This window comes from Hippocampus guttulatus, chromosome 6 (assembly GCF_054856545.1).
Source record: "Hippocampus guttulatus isolate MCC_2025c chromosome 6, RoL_Hgut_1.0, whole genome shotgun sequence".
Classification (NCBI taxonomy): domain Eukaryota; kingdom Metazoa; phylum Chordata; class Actinopteri; order Syngnathiformes; family Syngnathidae; genus Hippocampus; species Hippocampus guttulatus.
Genome location: NC_141266.1, coordinates 24,850,958 through 24,869,413, shown reverse-complemented (window position 1 = coordinate 24,869,413; position 18,456 = coordinate 24,850,958). Strand labels below are relative to the sequence as shown.

Sequence of the window (18,456 nt, the reverse complement as noted above, 5' to 3'; positions counted from 1 at the left end):
GTACAAAGAGGTATAAACGGTGGCAAAGTTGTCGCATACTTTTAGACAATGGCGCTCGGGGGGAAAATTTGACTCGGGACCATTCAGACTCCTCAAAAAGCCAAGACACTCTTCTCTCAATGTTTTGTGACCCCAAAAAAAAAAAAAAAAAGATTTCAGGAGAATTTGTGTTTTATTTTCCATAGAAACAGTGGAGAATTTCTACGTCACATTTTGCTAAAATGCTTCACTGCATTTTTCTACATTTGTCTGTTTCTGGTTTCTCGGGTTGGATTTGGTGCTCCCAAATGGATGATTGATTGGCTTGAAAAACTCAGTGTCAAGTGTAGCCCAGCAGGAGGCAGTGTTTAGGCAGACAAGTAGTCCAATCGACGTCCTCCCTGGTGACAATAGAAAGACTTCCGGAAATTCGGGACGGACGTTTGATGTCTTCCGCTCATGGCACCTTTTAAATGTTGTCGTCCACATGTTCTCGCAGCCTGTCTCCTCGGAGCCTGTTGCGGTACCTCCTGGGCAGGTAAAGAAAACGAAAAATAAAGCAGCTACTAGGCAAGCACACACAAAAATGCCAAACTTCAATCCTTGACCATTTTGCGTTACACGTCGGGGTAGCATACCCAGTGGCGGTTCTGGGGGGGGGGGGGCAACGGGGGCCAGTGCCCCTGTAGCACCGATTCTGGCCCCCCCTCCGAGCGCAGATTACGCAGTCGTGCCGAGTCGCCGACGCGAAAGGTGGAACCAAATAGCGTGATTTAACATTGTAGTCGGACCCTTTAGTGCGCTGCGCCATTTAAAAATGAGCGGGAAAATGAGAAGCAGTCCGCAGAGAAGGAAATTACCACGACACGAGTGCTATTTGCGTGTGTGTGCGCGCGCGCGTGTGCGTGTGTGCGTGTGTGTGTGTGTGTGTGTGTGTGTGTGTGTGTGTGTGTGTAACTTTTTTAGTCTCCCTTTTTATTTTAATTTTTATTTAACAGGATCAATATATAAGACATTGCCTTTTAAAATTTGGATAATTATATGCATGTAAAACATCTAGCTTCAGTGTATTTGCAATTTTTGTCCCCGGCAGGCTGGTACCACATCATCCCCTGGCTTGAATATTCTCAACAGATGTATTGTTACGCTTGCAGACATTTTAGCCCTCCTAATACTGTTTTTTTCTCATCACTGTAATGTTATGACTACAATTTCAAAGTCTGAAGAAATAAAAAGTCAAATAAGATTTCGAATCTGTCTTTTTAGCCCTGGGTTGAATGTGCCCCCCCATCAAAACCCCTGGCCCCAGCCCGGCCCCCTCAGTGAAATTGATCCAGAACCACCCCTGAGCATAACTGTCAACTTTCCGGAGCACCAACCTGTATAAACTACCCAAAAAAATCCTAATAAAGAGCAAAAAATCCTTATAACATACCAAAGCATTTTATATGTCAAAATAACGGCAGAAGAAACCCACGAAATTTTCAATGATATTTATTGTAGATCTCCATAATACAATGTCTGGTTAATGTCTAATTATCATTCTACTTAGTGGCATTACTATGTTCAGAGTTGTATTCCTGCGTTACTTTTTTTCACCAACTCCAAATGCTGACCCATCGGCTCAAAGTTACAGCATCCATTCATATTTACTTTGGAAATGAAAGCATTCGAGTAGACTAGCACCATTCTGAGCAAAAGCAAACGGAACTACCTGTTAGGGGGAAAATTTCAGAATCCGTATGATTTGTGCGATACGGCCATATACGTAAGATTCACCACAAAATCCGTATGAACTGTGGCTAAACTGTATGAGTCGACAGGTATGGGGTAGAATGAGGAGTTGAAATTTGGCACATTTGTCATGTGCCAAACAACAAGTCGGAAAAACCTGAATTGAATATTAATGGTGCCTCGCATCTTTGTAATGTGTGTGTGTGTGTGTGTGTGTGTGCGCGCGCGTACCTCCAGAGTAGGAATGCCAGGCCTCCTCCTAAGATCTGCAGCACCACCAGACACACGATAGCCACTGTCGAGCCGCTGATGCCGCTCGGCTCACACGGTGCTATGCGGCGGTGGGGGGGGGGGGGGGGGGGGAGAGAAAAAAAATCTGACATGGCTACCCAGAAGGAAGGGAGAGACAAAACAAGGATGGTACGTAAGGAAGGAAGGAAGGACGTAAGCGAGGAAGCAGGCAGGCGCGGGGGGGGGGGGGAACAGAATGGGATGGCTACCGGCTGTGTAGGTGGCGGAGCTGTAGCCCAGCTTGTTGCTGACCACGCAGGTGAAGTGGCCGCAAATGGGCACTTTGGTGACCGCCAGGGTGGCGCCGTCGGGGGACACGCGGCCCACGCCGCTCGTGACGGCGTCGCGTTCGTGCAGCCAGCTGAACCGAGGCTCGGTGCCCCACGCCTCGCCGCACACCAGCGACGAATGCGACACGTTGATGCTCACCGTCACGTGGTGCACCGCCTCTGTGGCAAAAAGTCAAAAGGTCAAGCGAGATTTGGGCTGGTCACATTTCGTGAAGTCGGCGCTATTAAAAGTGCGACTGAAAAATACACCATTTTTAGTCTTTGGCTTTGGACTCGGTCGGCATGAGCCTTGATTTTGAGTTGGACTGTTTTTGCTTTCTACTGTCCTCGTGATGAATTCGCTTTCGTGATTGTTGTCGTACGGATTCTTTTTGCTCCGTGTCCGGCGCTTTGTCGACAGCGGCGGTCGTTTTGAAGCGTTCCGGAACTACCCTCGAGTCGAGTGCGAGGACGGCGTCCACGCTCACCGTATTCTCTCACGATGACGCGCGCCGTGCGGGATTCTCCCGCCTTGCCCGCGACGCTGACGGCGTAGACGCCCGCGTCGGCTTTAGCGTACTGGCCGACGCGCAGGATGCTGGTCTGCTGTTCCACGCTGGCGCGCACGTCGGGACGGGTGGAGGCGCACTGGACGGGCCGCGGGGCGCCGCCCCCGGGGCAGGCGGCCAGCGCGGCCCGCCCGCCGGGGGCCCCGCTTTCGGGCTCCCGCTCCCAGGTGACGCCCGTCAGCTCGTCCGGAGAGCCGTATTGGATGTGGGCGCGGAGGACCAGGGCGGCGCCCGGGATGACGTACACGGGCTCCTCGTTGGGCAGGTGCACCGACAGGCACGCCACGCCGTTGGGAACTACAGACGGGAAAGCGCGCGCGCACACACATTACCTATCTAGCTACAGTATGTATCTATCACACACGCAAAATAATCGCGAAAGCTTACATATTCCGATGACATATTTTGTCTTTTATACAGTGTAGCTGCGATTTTGTCTTAGCCGTGTGTGTGTGTTTAATGCACAAGATGTTTGCACCGAGCATGGAGAGGAAGAAATTTCATCTATAAAGATGACCTTGACCTTGACCTAAAATGATTTGTTTTTTTTCAATGGGGCGGGGGGTCGAGCGGTTCCATTGATTTACTCTGCTCATCTTGTCAGAACAATTTCATCTTCCTGTTCTATGGTTAGCATCGCAATGATGTGAAAGAGTTGATCATGATCCGTGAGGCAAACGTTCGGAATCATGCGGCGGGCCGCACAATGCGGTGGTGGGGGGGGGGGGGGCAAATTAAGTGCGCTTCTGACCGGGTGTCCAGAACACAGGACAATAGCCAACATGAGCAAAACAAGTCATACATCACTCACACGGCAGCAGCAGCGGCAGCAGCAGCAGCGTGGCAGCTCTCCAGCACAGGAAGTCCAGTCGAGCCATGGCGCCAACTGCCGTTGGACGCACAACACGAGCAGATATCAACGTACGCCGTCGCTGCATTCGTTCTCATCGGAAACGCCACCCGCCCCATTTATCCGTCCTCCATAGCGGCGGTGGCGGAAACTATCGCGGCTGATTTGGAATGAAACGCCGACTATGCCGTCTCTTTTCTCGGCCATGTTTTGAGCAGAAGCGGTACGAGCATCGAGTCGACAAATGGAGTCCCTCGAGAAGCTCATCAAGTGGGATTGACTTGCGATTTCTCGCACGGCTTTCCCTTTTGCACAAGAGTTTTCGTCGGCACGCTTTTGCCTGCTCGCGCGCGACAGCGAAGCCGTGAAAGCCAAACGGACTTTGGCGCCCGCGCGAGCCTTCGAACCACCCTCACAAATTGGGAGGCCGTCAGTCTCCTTCGCTTGGCTTCGTGCCGCCAGAATTGAGATGAAGCTTTGGAGCTTTGGAGCGCGATGCCTCCGAATGGACCCACCTTCCCAAAAAGTTGCTTCCTGCCGCCCCGCGAAGATGACCGCGGTCCAAGATCTCAGCGCATAGCCAGAAACGTCGCGCGGAGCCGAGCTGGTGAAAAAGTGACTGGGGGGGGGGGGGGTCGCGCGGGCCCGGCCGGGCGTCGCCTCGTTCCCCGTCCGTTTCCTCCGGCTGTGGACTCCGCCTCCCTTTCCTGTTCCAGCGCAAACTTCCTGGGGCCTCCGCCGAGACATCCCCATTGTTAAGGCCGGCCGGCGTTCTTCCCGCAGAAAAACCGAGCGCGCGCGGCCGCCGCGGCTCATTGCCAACGGGGCCGTTTCTCATCGGAGCGTCGTGAGAAATTCCAAGCCGCTTAGAACGGCGTTGCGTTGAGATCGGTCGGGATCCCGTTCGATGAGCGATTGACCGAGCTTTGGGCCAAATTTCAAGTCTGGCGATTTTCTTCCTGCAAGGGGAAATTTCAAGTCCATTGGACTTGAACTGACAGAGCGAGGCCTTGGACAGCCGCCTCGCTACCGCCGTTGAGGCAGAACGTTCAACGGTGAAGGACGACATCTCGAGGCGATGGGCCGTCTTTCTTTGTTTGCTTCGACAATTCGTTTGAGATGGTCAATGGATCGCAGTTCAAAGTCCAGAGCGAGGCCTTGGTGTGAAATTTCAAGACGCCGCGCGTCATCTAAAACGAATGCTCTCAATAGCTTCGAGCCCGGGTGACTCGAAATGTCTCGCGGAGCACTTCCACTGTTGGAAGTTGAATGCGTTTGCATCAAGTGGATGTTCGACACACGTTTGGAAAGAAGTGGTTTTTTTTTTTTTTTTTTTTTTTGTACATTCCGCCTAGAACAGCAGCGCTCTCAGGATAGCGGAAGCTGGACTTGCGATTGCGTTTTTGTCAACCTCCTTCCCGGTCGAGGGAGCGCGAGGCGTGATGACATCACTTATCGACGAGGGGAGCCACGCAAAGCAGCCACAATTATGATGATTATTCCAAAAGCGCTCGACTCCTTGCAGGGTTTTCGCTCCCGCCGAGCGCCATTATTGCTGCTTTCAACCAGCGGGGGGGCACCGATGCACACAAGCTCAGCGCATTGGACGCTGGCGTGTCGACGATGCCGCGCGCGAAGCATGGCAAAAAAAAAAAAAAAAAAAAATCCAAAAGAATGTCCAAATATAGATTGAATGGCGTGAGCGCCGTCACCTTGAGGGCATTTTGTTCAAATCAAATAATCACCATTTTTTGGTGGATCGGTTCGAACGGTGTGAGAGATTTCAAGTTTGGCAGATTCTGTTCCGAAACACGTGTGAACTATTCATCTGCACTCGGAGATGAAAGAATCGCACAGTGGCGACACTCGCGACCGGAACAAAAGATCACTTCCGACAAAGCTTTGAATGAAAAATGCAACTCGTCCTTTCGGGTGGGGCAACAAAAAAAAAAATCGAATCAGACAGCGGTGTACCTGCCTCCCGCTTGCCATGTTCTCCATGTTTATCATTAAATCAACGCGACACGTCAAAGGGCATCGGAGAAAGCCAAGCAAAACAAGGCCAGAGAGTCTGGCTGCCTTTTAATAATTGAACAGCTTCTTCCTTTGACCTTGCTCCGCTCACATAATGCCTCAGCCGGCTGGCAGGAAGCGTTTGGGAAGAAGACGATTAAGAGTCACCGCTGCCTACGGTGCAGCTTTGCGGCAGACAAATTGTTTGTTCGCTCTCTTTTTTTTTTTTTTGCCCAACCATATGGCTCAGCGCTCGGATCGTTTTCCGCTCGCTCAAATATTGTTGCAGCGTTGGAAATGATGAGCTTGACTTATAATCAAGCCATGAAATTCACTTTTTTTAAAATTTTTTTTTTTAAAGCTTCGAGTCGTGTTGCAAAACACTTAAAACGAAGAGGGAGACGCGAGAGACAAAATCCATTGAGCTCTCTGGGACTTTTCGGAACACGCGCTTTAATTTGGCTTCATAATCAGTGGGAACATAAAGGCCTTATTCCTAATACTGCGGATGCCCAGAAAGAGAGAAAGAAATCCTCACGTGGTATGATTATGGAAACGATAACAAATCCCGCATCTTTCAGGTCATTTCCCAAAATGCTCTCCAATCAATAAACGCCTCCACCAAAGAACGCCGACCACATTTAGGAGTCAACGAGAGACGAAATACATTGGCCTCTTCGGGATGTATCACAAGACTTTCTTTCATCAAGCATCATTATTCATGGAAAAATAAATGCCTCATCCCTAATAGATGCTTCACGCATTCTGCAGTTGAGGAAAGAAATGCCTTCGAGAGCGTGGCCCCTTTCAACATGGCCGCCACGTCAGCGCATCGCTTAGCCGCTCCCGGGTTTAGGGTGCTGGCCCTTTAAGAGAACAGGTGTATCAGTGACGGAGGGGAGGGGCGAAGCACCCGGAAGTTGACATCACTATCCCAACATCCCGAAACTCGGCGTGACTTTAATCACGTACCAAAATGCCCAGGAAGATAGCATGAGCCTGTAAGTTAATAATAAACTGATTGCCTCCACAAAGGAGGGATCGTTTGTTTGTTTTAATAGCACATAGGCGGAAGTTAGAAACTTACAGCATTAATTCCTTTTGGGATGCATCATTGCCGCGGGCATTTTTGCTGATGAAAAAGTCCACTTTGTCCACGGGGCGTCCTGACTGGCGACATGAGACTACTTGTGGTCTACTTGGTTGGGCTCTCACTGGCAGGTAAAAACAAACAACAACAAAAAAAAAACCGACACTGTCTTTTTGCTCCAGCTTTCAAAAAGAGCCCCCAAATGGCCTCCGACTCGGCGACGTGAGAAGAAAACAAAACGAGCTGCGTGGTATTTCAAACACGTCCACAGGGGGGGAAGCCTTCAGACCGCAAAGTTGCCTTTCCCTTCATTTGTCTTCCTCCTCAACCCGCGCAACCGCATTCCTGTCGTGACGCCTTCAACGCCTCATCCCATCCTCGTAAATCTAATATTTCATCGTCGAGATGGTTATTGTTTACCAATTTGAACTGCGTTGAGCTCGTTAATCGTTTTAAATGTTTCCTATTGATAACCGAGTGCCCCTGTTGATCCGGCGGAAGAAGACGTGATTTAAATGTTAATACGAGGCCCAGCGATATCTGCCTTCACTCATCGAAACGCGCAGCAGTGAACGCAACACGTCAGGACGAGCGTTTGCCAAAATAAACAGAACTTGAGTGTTTTTCAAGTCATTTAAAATTAAATGTTGGTGTGCTAAATTAATGATTATGTAAATCAATACAACAAATTATAAAATATGCACAACGAGAGACTTGTTTACTCAAATCCAAAGTGTTTATTAGGGGTGAGATGTTTATTAAGGAGAGACTTCAATTTGCGGAATAACGTTTGTACAATGTTGTTATGACACTTTTGTGAACTGAATTCTGGATTTTTTTTACTCACTTGCTGAAACACGCCTATATTAGTAGCGAGACGTTCATTTTTGTGATATTACACTTCATAACAAACATGCCCCCTCCCTCCCTCCCTCCCTCCCCATTTGTTCCAGAAATGAATATATCTGTCGGAATACATACTAATGCATTGACAGTAATCATGAATTTAAATGTAGTCACTTTACTTGTGGTCCATTTGGCTAACTGCAGATATCATCAGATAGCACTTATCATATAAATACAGTTTGTGTCGTTTATTTCACAAATAAATACATTATGTGTGGTCGAGGAAAAAAAAGACAGAAAACTACATACATGATTAGAATAATAAGATTGCTAGCTCACTCGCACGGGGAAAAAAAACCACAATCAAAACCGAGCATCAGAGATATCCGCATGTTTGCATTGCAGAAACTGGCCCTTTGAAAATGAGGTGCCGGTAATTTGAAATCACATTTCAATTTGCTGCCCGTCCGGGGCCCCCCGTTCATGCAGGAGAAATCATCATTCAAGTCATAATTTCTGACATTCTCCTTTAATTGAATAGTCATTTTCCCCCGCTGCCAATTGAAAATTGATTTGGCAAAATGCTGATTGAGCCCCGCGTGCAGTCTGAGGACATCTGTTTTAGCTTTCCCCCTAATCGAGCTTCTTTGAAATAATAAATAATGGCGAGTCATTAACCTGGCTATGAAAACAGGAAGTAATTGGACTTTGGAGTCCTTCCCGAATGTGAATTGCGCGTGTTCTTTGTACGCGACTTTGCGTTCATACACACTCGTCTATGAACGCTCCGTGGACATGGCTCGCTTGTGACAATCATACAACTAGGTCAGGATAATTGCCGGAGTCATTCATTTTGTTTCTGCTCGTCTCATCATGGAGGAAAAAAAAAAGAGAAAAAGTCAGTTCCAGGGTCAAAATGTGACCAGCGTGACAAGTGTAAAAAATAAGTATCATCATAACACAAGTACCAGCAATGCAGCGTGCGTCTCATTTTCATTCTCGAAAAGAACAACAAAGTGATGCAGGAAAAAGCCAAAGAAAAAGTAAAATGCGCCCAGATGACATTTCATGACGAATGTGATGGCTCCTCTTCTTGCACATGAGAAAACAACAACAACAACAAAAGGACCGGCAATAATCCGCAGTCAAAAGCGTCCACGATACGCACGGGTACCCGCACCTGTAACGTACGCGTCATAAGTCAGGCATTTGCTCCACTCCGTGTACTGCTTTTGAAATCATCCGCAAGATAAGTTTGGAGTCACGAAGCCAAGTCTCCACCATCATATTTGCCTTCCAGTCCCGGTGCGCGCGCAGGACCAGATCCAGATCCAATTCCAGACCGACCCCGTCCTGGTGCTTAGCGGCGGCGAGATCCAGTTCACGGTGCTGACCGTGCCGGACGTGCTGTCCATGACGTGGCTGTACCAGGGCGTGACGCTGGGCCTGTTTGTGGGCGGCTCCCCCGAAATCAACGACGTGGCGCAGTTCCGCGGCCGCGTCGCCATCACGGCCACGCGGCTGCGCATCGCAAGCGCCCGGCTGGGGGACGCCGGCACGTACGCGGTGGAGGTGGTCCCGCTCGCCTCCACGGGCCTGACGCCAAACTCCAGATCGGTCCCTCTCAGGGTTTTTGGTAAGTGCCTATATTTAAAAAAAAAAAACGCGGATTAAGCAAGAAATAACCTCGAGTCTTTGATCGTACATTGCGCATATGCGTACGTGCAGGCTGCACATTTTTGTTTTTCCTCACGCAAGATGGCGGCTGACGTGAACGACTGGCGACAGGCCCAATCGCAGTCATTCAACAATGACGGAACATTCCGCATGTAGTTTATTTCTCGGCATTCTTGTTGACTTCTCTTGTGCCCGGGGACGGTTATCATTCCTAACGGGCGACAAGCACGACCGCACGAACCATGACACGTGTCTGTCTACACGCGTGCGGCCAAGTGCGCTCCGGATTTTGGAGTGATTGCTTATCGCAATGACCTGTCGAGAGGAGCGGTCGCATGATGTGACCAATCCCTTGGACATGTGTAGTTGGACATGTCGGGGTCATCTCCTCCGTCAACATCGTCAGGGGGATGAATTATACGCGGTTCGTATTTTCAAAAAAGTTTTGCTTTAGCTCGAGTTCATGACATCGAGTGGATACTATTATTAGTCACCAAACATGCAATCAGTATATTTCATGATGCGTAACGTAGAATGATAAAAGAAAATATTGCCAATGTGGTCGTTTATGAGCGATTTTATTGAAGGCGCCTTGCAGAACACTTGAGGACATCAAAAAATGTGACCAAACTAAAAATACTAGCATCGGTATCAGCATGATGCTTATTTCAAGGTATCCGTCACTTGGGGAGGCTGCCGATACCAGCCTCTGATACTTACGGTAAAAAAAAAAAATCCAAAATAAAATCATAATAATAATAATAAATCTGACATCAAATAAGTCTAACTTGCCAAGAGATGGCGAACGTTCGACACATGGGCGACTCCTCGTTTGCGCCAGAATGATGTGTCATTCGGTTACTTGGAATTTTGTTCGACTTGTATCGGTGAGAACTCAACAGTGAATCCTCAGTCTGGAAAAAAAAAAAAAAGTCGTGTTGAACATTCCTAAGAGAAATACCATATTTGAAAATGATGAAAACATTGTAAAAAATATATTTTATGAGGTTAAACAAATCGCTTTGTTACAGCCGCAGCTGTTGTGAAAGCGCAAAATAAATCAGGATGTTTTGTATTGCATGAAATCATCTCCAGGCCACGCCCCTTAGCATCAACAAATACTGCGTACTGTATTTATACTGTATATATATATTTATACTGTATATATACTTACTTATAGGTGTAAAAATATATCCGGTATGTTAGTGTATGTTCATATGTGTGCGTGTATATATACACTTACACATCCACTCTAAGTGGATCCTATTCCGTATCCCTGATGATGAACGTGCGTTTGTTGAATAGACGGCGTGTCCGGGGTGGCGCTCTCCGTGCCTTCGGTGGCGACGGAAGGAGGGAACATCACGCTGACGTGCACCTCGGGTGGCACGGAGCTCACCTTCCAGTGGGGTAAGGACGGCGCGGCCATCGCGGAAGACGGCAGGATCGCCGTCGCCGGCGGATCGCTGGTCATCAACCCGGGCCGGCGCGGCGACGCCGGAGATTACACGTGCACCGTCAGCAACCCAGTCAGCGCGCTCGCCGCCACGCGGAGTCTCACCGTCTTCTGTGGGTTTTTACGACTTGACTTGTGTTCCGTCGCAACTTTTCTTCCCCCCCATTTCTACTTTTTTCATGTTATGATTTTTTTTCCTGGCCCTGTCCCGTATTTCCCCCCCCCCCCCCCCTTTCCAAATTAGTCATTCGGTTATTAAATAATGCAAGTTGTAGTGAGGAGAATCAAGTTCTTAAATGGAAAATGATGAATCTGGATTTGAAAAATGTCCTTCATTTCTGACTGGCACTTGAAGCTTATTGCGAAAACAGATTAAAAGGTGGACAATCGCATATTATCGCAATTGAAGACCCGCCCAAAAAAAAATCACAATTTGCTCATTGTTCTCAATCCCTTAGTGGCAAGTCCTAAACATTTCCATCATGACGTTGTTTCTCAACCCCCCCCCCCCCCCCCCCCCCCAACCAACAGATGGACCCGACACCCCAGTCCTGACCAAGGACTCCCCCAAAGACTGCGTGGGCAGCGCCGACGTTTTGGCGGGCCAGACCTTGCGTCTCAACTGCCTGTCAGACTCGCTGCCCCCCGCCCTCTTCACGTGGCGACGCGACGGCGAGCCGGTGGCGTCGGCGCAGCCCGACAGCGGCGCGCTCAGCGTACGGACGTCGTCCACGGACGACAGCGGCCGCTACTCGTGCACCGCCCGCAACGCCGTCACGGGCGGCCAGTCGGAGCGGGCCACCGACGTGTCCGTGCAAAGTGAGTTCTGACCGACCCCCGACCCCCCCCCACAACGTCCCCATATCCGTCTTCGTGACAGCGGAAGGACACGACGCATCCCGGCAGATTGATCTGGCGGGAATGTGGTCAAAGTCATTCGGTGACGCTTCCGTCTTTTTCTTTCTCCCCCCCCCCCCCCCCCCCCTTATCTGTTCTCTTTGGCCTCATTATTTTTGTGTTACCACTGCCAAGCGCAAAGGGCAAACCTGTTTTTTTTTTTGTTTTTTTTCCTTCCCGGCATCGCTCAAAAATCACCACAACTAATTTCCGCAAAACTTGAAATGGGCATTTAATATCCGCAAGGTCCATTAGAAACAATAAAAATACAGCAGAATGACTCAACTCAACGATATTTCCGGAGCACTCTAAGACGACGACCGCTGTAGACAAAAAAAAAAAAAATAATTCATACAACAAACAAATGAATGACAAAGACAGTCGAGAGCACAAATACAATCAAAGTAAAAGTCAAGTCAAAAGCCAAAGACTAAAAATGAGTCCCGAGGCGGCGGGCGGGGCGCGGAGGAGCTCCGCGAGGTAAGGTGGGGCGGGGCCGTGTCAAGATTTGAAAACAAACAATAGAACCTTCCAAAGAACCGTAGGAAGGGATGCCAGAGTCAAGAGGTGGCAAGCAGGATTCTGGACCCGCTGGAGACCCTTGGTGGAGGACCGGCTGGAAAACAAAAAGTTATGACACATGTTGAAACATTCACTCGTAAAAAAAAAAAAAATGTCTTTGTTCAAATAATCTTACAGCTCTTTTTTTCACAAAAGTTGTAAAAATGAATAAAGAAGGTGCGCTCAAAGTCAAATGAAGAGAATTCTGGTCAGAAGAAAATTCCAACTGTACTATAACAGTTTTTCCTCTCATATCCCACTCTAAAAAAAAAAAAGTCCTTAAGGATAAAGTTGTACTTTGATAAAAATCAAAGTTATAATTTTCCGCGATAAAATCGGGTGTTGCAAATTCATGGATGGGCCACGGTGGGCTTTTTACCGCTTTTCGAAAAATGTGATCGGGAGAACCAAGCCACACATTTCTTGGACCCGTTCCTTTTTCCTGTCCGAAATGAGCATGTGGGCCTCTGGAAAAAAAAGTGTTCGGACGGATGCGGACCCAACAAATCACCGGTGCGAGCTCGCTTTGGGGTCCGGCGGCGATTTGACCTTTTTTTTTTTTTTTTTTTTTTTTTCTCCTTCTTTGTATTTCAGACACTTGTTTGGACGTCGGGGAGGTGGTGGGCATCGTGATCGGCAGCTTGCTGCTGCTGCTCATCCTGGTGCTGCTCATCGTGCTGCTGGTGTGTCTCGTGCTCAGGAGACGCTGTAAGCGCCTTTGGATTCCTTTCCCGATGACTTTGTGAGATTTGGTTTTCCTCGGGAAAGCAAACGTTTGCCGTCCATACGCTCAGGTAGAATACGACGCTCCCGAAAAACGAGGCACGATACTACCGGATCGCTAAAAAAAAAAAAAACACACACAACACACAACAAGCGGCCCACTTTTTGTTTTTCAAAAAGGATTCTTTGACTCGACTTCAGATGTGTTTTTATGCTCCAATGAATTGATTTGATTTTGTACCTCTCCTCCCGGTAATCGTTTGCACTCGTGTTGTTCCAGCGCGACAAAGGCAGGGAGAAGCCGTCACGGTCCGGAAGAACCGCGCCAATCCTCAAGTAAGCCAACGGCCACACCATTGGCTCTTGATTCGAACGCGCCATTGAAAGCGAAGCCTCCTCCCTCATTTTTCTCTTGCCGCCATTAAAGCCTGCAGATCCCCGCGCCACCCTCGCAAGGGAGCCGGCCCGAGGTCCCGACCCCCCTGTCTTTGGATCCAACCCGCAAGGCGTCGACGCCGCCCAGCGTCAGAAAGCCCCCGACCTGCGGCCACCGCAGCGGAACGGCTTGCGGCAAAACGCTCTCGTCGAGGCGACGCGCAACGCAGCCTCCTACCCGCTCGACGGCGTCGACAACCCGACTTTCGCGCGTGGCGACGCGCGGCGGACCGAGTCCAACATTGTCATCCGGACCGGCGCCGCCGAAGGCGACGGCCGGCCGGCGGGAGTCCGGCTGAGCCTGACGCACGCCTCGCAGCAGAACGCGCAGATGCCCACCATTCACGTCAACCTCAACTCCTTCCCTCAGCAGGAAGCCGCCCACGCTGCTCGTCAAGTCACGGAGGCGGGGCGGTCCAATCCCGGGATGCAAGGCGGGCCAGCCCCCCGAGGTGCGGTGGCCAGTCTTGGGGCTCAGCCTGGGCTCATCCCGACAGCGTACGCGCACTCCCACCCCGCTCTGCGCAACGCCAAGACGCAGACTTACCAACGAGAAGTCGGCGCCACACCCCCCCGTCAGCAGATGCCGTGGGATCTCCCGAGGGGGACCCCGGCGTATCCCGGCGGGACCCTTCAGAGGGGACTGACCTCAGAAACTACAGACTACACCGACCGACCACCTTTGCGAGCAAGTCAAACGCAGCCACGAGGGCGAAATCCTTTTAGGGAAGATGCGGCTCGGGAAGGCCGGGCGAGGAGCCACTCGGCTGACCTTTGGGACTCGCGCGCTCTGAGGGTGCCGCAGCTCGAGCCCGCCGGCCACTGGCGCGGAAGCGAGCCGACGCAAAGGGGCAGAGGCGGGCAAGACTCGAGGGTCGCGGCTGCTTTCCAAGCCGCTTCCAGTCAGGAAACCGCGCGCGGCGGCAACCCTTTCGTAAGCCAGGAGACGGCTTTCACACCAAGTCAGCCATTTAGCCCGGATGAGCGAGCTCTGGCCGATCCGAACCACCTCCCCCGAACGCCGGTGGTCCGGCGGCAGGGGGCGGCGCCGGCCCAGGCGCAAAGCCAAGCGGCTCAAAGCCGAGGCGGCGGCCAACCTCGCCGAGCGGCCGCGGTCTCGGACCGACCGCAAGCAAGTGCTCTTACCCAGGCGGCGCTTCAGTCCCACACCGACAGTGCCCGCACCTTCCAGAACCGCAGGCAACAAACCCAAGCGGCCCTGCTTCACCCCGGATCCCGGGCTCAAGTGACCTCCGCGCCCGCGGGACCGCGAGCGCCGACCCCTCCGCCCGTTATCCCGCTCAGTCGCTTCCAGAGCCTTCCCAGGGCCCACGACCATCAAAAATCCGGTCAGCACCGCTCGGGGCACGCCGGGCACGGCCAGCACCCGGCAAATGCCGCAACGCGCGGCCACGCTCGCGCCCGAGGCCACGCCGCTCACGGGAACGCCGCCCACGGCGCCCACGCGCGGCAGGTGAGTTGTTTTCACTTCTCTCCGATTGTCTCGCGATGTCAGGAACAGGGCCAGTTCATTTTTCACGCATGAAGCTGCCGTCGTTTCACAAGGGGCCTCGCTTTATCACGGTCCTGATTTTTCGAAGCTTTCGGCCACACGTAGTAAAACGGTTTGAGAAATCGGCGGTCTCACGGCACACAAAGGCTCACTTAGCTCTGTACTGCCGACATATCATGTGCCGTATTTTTCAGACTACGAGTTGGTCCTGGAGTGGAAGTTGCACCGGTCTTAAAAAATCCCCAACATGTACAAGTTGTATTTTGGAGGCAAATTGATCTTACAAGAACCCAGACTCAGAACAGCCGACGTCGGGACTAGCACTAGCACTAGCGCGCCAATTCCCCGTTCCCCGATTGTGTTGACGGCAGCAAACGATTCAGGAAGCTTTTTCTTTTTAGTTGAAAATGGCTGACCTTATCGAGAATCCCGCGTTGCATTGTGGCCGTCGGTAGAACGCTGCTTCTCCTTGTTTTGGCAGATGGCGCGGGCGAAAGAAGGTGGCAGCGATGCACCAAACGTGCTCGCCGAGCGCCAAAACAAAGAACAATTGGGAGCGGAGCGGCTAGCGGAAAAAAGTCGTCATGGCAACCGATGCGTGACGTCTCGCTAATTTAGCACGCGGCATCTGCCACAACAATGATTTCCTCTTTACGGCACCGAAAGGCGTTGTTAGAACCAAACCGGGATTGTATCCGTCTCCGCGACGTGATGCGGGATTCTCGTCCCTGGTAAGCCAGGTTGAACTCAAAAGAAAAACTCTTGCAGTCAAGCGGCGGTTTGGAATCCAACAGGAACTTGTTCACTGCCGTCAAGGTGATTGACGGCAATTTGAAATTTGAATCAAGTTGCACCTGAGGAGGTGTGGCGAAATGGCACGCATCGCAGTTTAAATGTTGGCAGAGATCGGCTTTTGGTTTTGGGGCCAGCGTCGAAGCGCAGCGCTGCCCGTCGTCCGTGGCGATTCTTCCTCCCCTTTGTCTTCTTCCCCTCGCCGCTTGTTGCGTGTCAACGGTGAAGCGTTTGTGTCCCCAGCGTCAGACTCACCGAGGGAGGCCGAGGTGATGACGGACGTCGGCGGACGACTTGCACTCGGCCCGGTCTCCCCGCTCGGGTGAGCAGCTGACAAATGTGAGTTGGGCAAAAAGGCCCAAACCGCCGCCGTCGCCGCGACAAAGCTTCTCATCGCGTTTACCAAGATTCTCCTTCAGGCAGACCAATTCAGTGAGCAAAGCTTCGACGGCTGTCGTGATCCATCCTTTAAATACAAGCAAACGTACCGCGGCGCGGTGGCTAGCCTCGGCATCCGACAGACTGCTCCGTCTGTCGGAACGTAAGAAAAAAGGCGGATACCTTTTTTTGTGTTTTGACGGCGTTTTGCAAAAATGACTTTCTCCTGTTTTCTGGTTGGCTGGAACAGCTGAGCAGAGGTTGCATGATCCCCCCCCCCCCCCCCCCACACTTTTTCAAACGGATTCACCAATGTTTGTTTTTTTTGGCTTTTTTTTTTCTCGCTTCTGATTGGCTAAAACGGCCTGCTCGAGGTTCGAGTGCCGTCTGCGTCATCCCAAGACGGATGTTCTCTTTTTTCACCTGACCACAGGTGCGCCTTTTCTGGGAATGACTTTCCTCTGCTGTCCCATTGGCTAAAATGTGCTTATTGTCCCAAATGTTGATTTTTTTTTTTTTTTTTAGATTGTTTTTGTGTTTACTGTCATGTTATTTTCAAGTGTTTTTGACGAGCGTCTTGACGGGTCTGGCTTGGCCTTTCCTCAAGTCGCCGCCTTCTGATTGGCTAAACTAACCTGTTCCTGGTAATAGCTACATCTGGCGAAGCCCCCCCACCCCCATTTTATTTTATATTGTTTCATTTTTGTGATTTTTTCTTTTTTTTTTTCCATGCCTGACTTCCGACGTCTGCTACAGTCGTTAAATAGTGCCGCTTTTTAGACCATGCCAATAAGTCTCGCAAATTTTTCCAGTGAAATATTTTGTAAGTGCGCACAAAGTCGAAATGGGAAAAGACTCTGCCAATTCCAGTATCGCAAGTCAGCTATTTGGTGCTGTCTTAATGTACAATGCACATTTATTTTGCGCCTTCTGTTGACGGATGCTCGTCGCGACGCTTCTCAATTAAGAGGATTGGCCTCGACGGAGCCGCGCAAGCGCCGCTCGGCTAACCGTGAAGGGGATCCCGCATCTGGACGAGTGCTTCTTATTGACAGGCTTTTATGCGACTCGAATGAGTCGGGAAGTCACGGCGCCCGCGCACATGCGAGGTCGGCACGAAGCGACGAGCCGGGCTGAAAGGGGCCAATTTTTGTGCCAGGGTCATCATCGCCGAGGAATGTCATGAGCACTTGACGTATTTCTTGATTGGGAGGTTTCCTGACTCAGGGATGTGCTTTCCAAGGTTTTATTGAGCTCTTTGTTTTGTGCTGCCGAGACTAAATTTGAACGTGCCAAAGGTAACAGTGAACGCAATGACATAATAAAAGTCTGTTCACACCGTTGACAATTTGGTCTTTTTTGAATTAATAGCAGCTCAGATCATGACTTTGAGTACTGCTTGACCCAGAGTTTATTGAGTTTCAATGGAAAACGTCTCCAGCTCTTGCTGTCGTGAATACCGACTTTTTAGTCTTTTTCTGGACCAAAAGCACCGCTGATTTGAAGCACCTTCCAAGCCAAAGTGCCGGACATATCTAGCATCAACTCAATTCAACGGTATTTCTCCAGGGTTCCCACGGGTCTTTAAAATTCATAAAAATCCATAAAAACTTGTAAACTTGTAAAACTATGTTCTTAATTGTCCTTAATTTTCAGGGAAAGCTTCTAAAATAAATAAAAATCCTTAAAATAATCATTTCATTTGTGTATGGGCCGAATAAAACGACCATGCTATACATGGACCAATAAAATCCGACCATGTATAGTGAGGCGTTTTGGGCCGAAGAAAAACGACCACGTATAGTAAGGCGTTTTTAGCCGAAAAAACGACCATGTATAGTCAGGCATTTTGAGACGAAAAAACGACCATGTATAGTAAGGCATTTTTAGCCCAAAAAACGACCATGTATAGGAAGGCGTTATTAGCCGAAAAAAAACGACCATGTATAGTAAGGCGTTTTTAGCCTGAAAAAAATGACGACGTATAGTAAGGCGTTTTTAAGCCGAAAAAAAACGACATAGTATAGTAAGGCGTTTTTAGGCCAAAAAAAGCGACATAGTATAGTAAGGCGTTTTTAGCCCGAAAAAGACGACATAGTATAGTAAGGCGTTTTTAGGCCGAAAAAAACGACATAGTATAGTAAGGCGTTTTTAAGCCGAAAAAAACCGACATAGTATAGTAAGGCGTTTTTAAGCCGAAAAAAACCGACATAGTATAGTAAGGCGTTTTTAGGCCGAAAAAAACGGCATAGTATAGTAAGGCGTTTTTAAGCCGAAAAAAAACGACATAGTATAGCAAGGCGTTTTTAGGCCCAAAAAAATGACCATGTATAGGAAGCCGCTTATGCCCCAAAAAAGACCATGTATGGTAAGGTGTTTTTCA

The 18,456-nt window shown here is 50.0% G+C and overlaps 2 protein-coding genes across 4 annotated transcripts; one reads left to right on the top strand and one right to left on the bottom strand.

Moving 5' to 3' along the window:
• Nucleotides 1-153: 153 nt before the first annotated feature.
• Nucleotides 154-7,139, bottom strand: LOC147204385 (uncharacterized). Of its 2 annotated transcripts, none has more exons than XM_086113799.1 (6): nt 6,793-7,139; nt 3,654-3,728; nt 2,762-3,139; nt 2,214-2,453; nt 1,945-2,044; nt 154-509 (listed from the first exon to the last, which is right to left on the bottom strand). In XM_086113799.1, the coding sequence occupies exons 2-6, from the start codon at nt 3,718-3,720 to the stop codon at nt 449-451; spliced, it is 846 nt and encodes a 281-aa protein (XP_085969925.1). In that variant the 5' UTR covers nt 3,721-3,728; nt 6,793-7,139; the 3' UTR covers nt 154-448. The 2 variants fall into 2 exon arrangements, with proteins under 2 accessions (XP_085969925.1, XP_085969924.1); XM_086113798.1 differs by lacking the exon at nt 6,793-7,139 and adding an exon at nt 4,208-5,007.
• Nucleotides 6,777-18,108, top strand: LOC147204384 (uncharacterized). 2 transcript variants are annotated; one of them, XR_015101203.1, is made up of 9 exons: nt 6,777-6,926; nt 8,942-9,277; nt 10,624-10,887; nt 11,306-11,593; nt 12,827-12,940; nt 13,236-13,291; nt 13,383-14,864; nt 15,939-16,034; nt 16,115-18,107. XR_015101203.1 is itself a non-coding variant. In XM_086113796.1 (8 exons), exons 1-8 carry the CDS (start codon nt 6,884-6,886, stop codon nt 15,966-15,968), a joined length of 2,613 nt encoding a protein of 870 aa, XP_085969922.1. In that variant the 5' UTR covers nt 6,777-6,883; the 3' UTR covers nt 15,969-18,108. The 2 variants fall into 2 exon arrangements, 1 of the variants encoding a protein (XP_085969922.1); XM_086113796.1 differs by having other exon boundaries at nt 15,939-18,108.
• The last annotated feature ends 348 nt before the right edge of the window (nt 18,109-18,456 follow it).

Coding starts and splice junctions, on each gene's coding strand:
- LOC147204385 (XM_086113798.1), bottom strand. CDS start 4,508: ATGAGCCGCGGCGGCCGCGCGCGCTCGGTTTTTCTGCGGGAAGAACGC. Junction 3,140..3,653: donor GCTGCCGCTGCTGCTGCCGT/GTGAGTGATGTA, acceptor TCCCGTCTGTAG/TTCCCAACGGCGTGGCGTGC. Junction 2,045..2,213: donor CTCCGCCACCTACACAGCCG/GTAGCCATCCCA, acceptor ACCGCCGCATAG/CACCGTGTGAGCCGAGCGGC.
- LOC147204384 (XM_086113796.1), top strand. CDS start 6,884: ATGAGACTACTTGTGGTCTACTTGGTTGGGCTCTCACTGGCAG. Junction 13,292..13,382: donor AGAACCGCGCCAATCCTCAA/GTAAGCCAACGG, acceptor CCGCCATTAAAG/CCTGCAGATCCCCGCGCCAC. Junction 14,865..15,938: donor ACGGCGCCCACGCGCGGCAG/GTGAGTTGTTTT, acceptor TTGTGTCCCCAG/CGTCAGACTCACCGAGGGAG.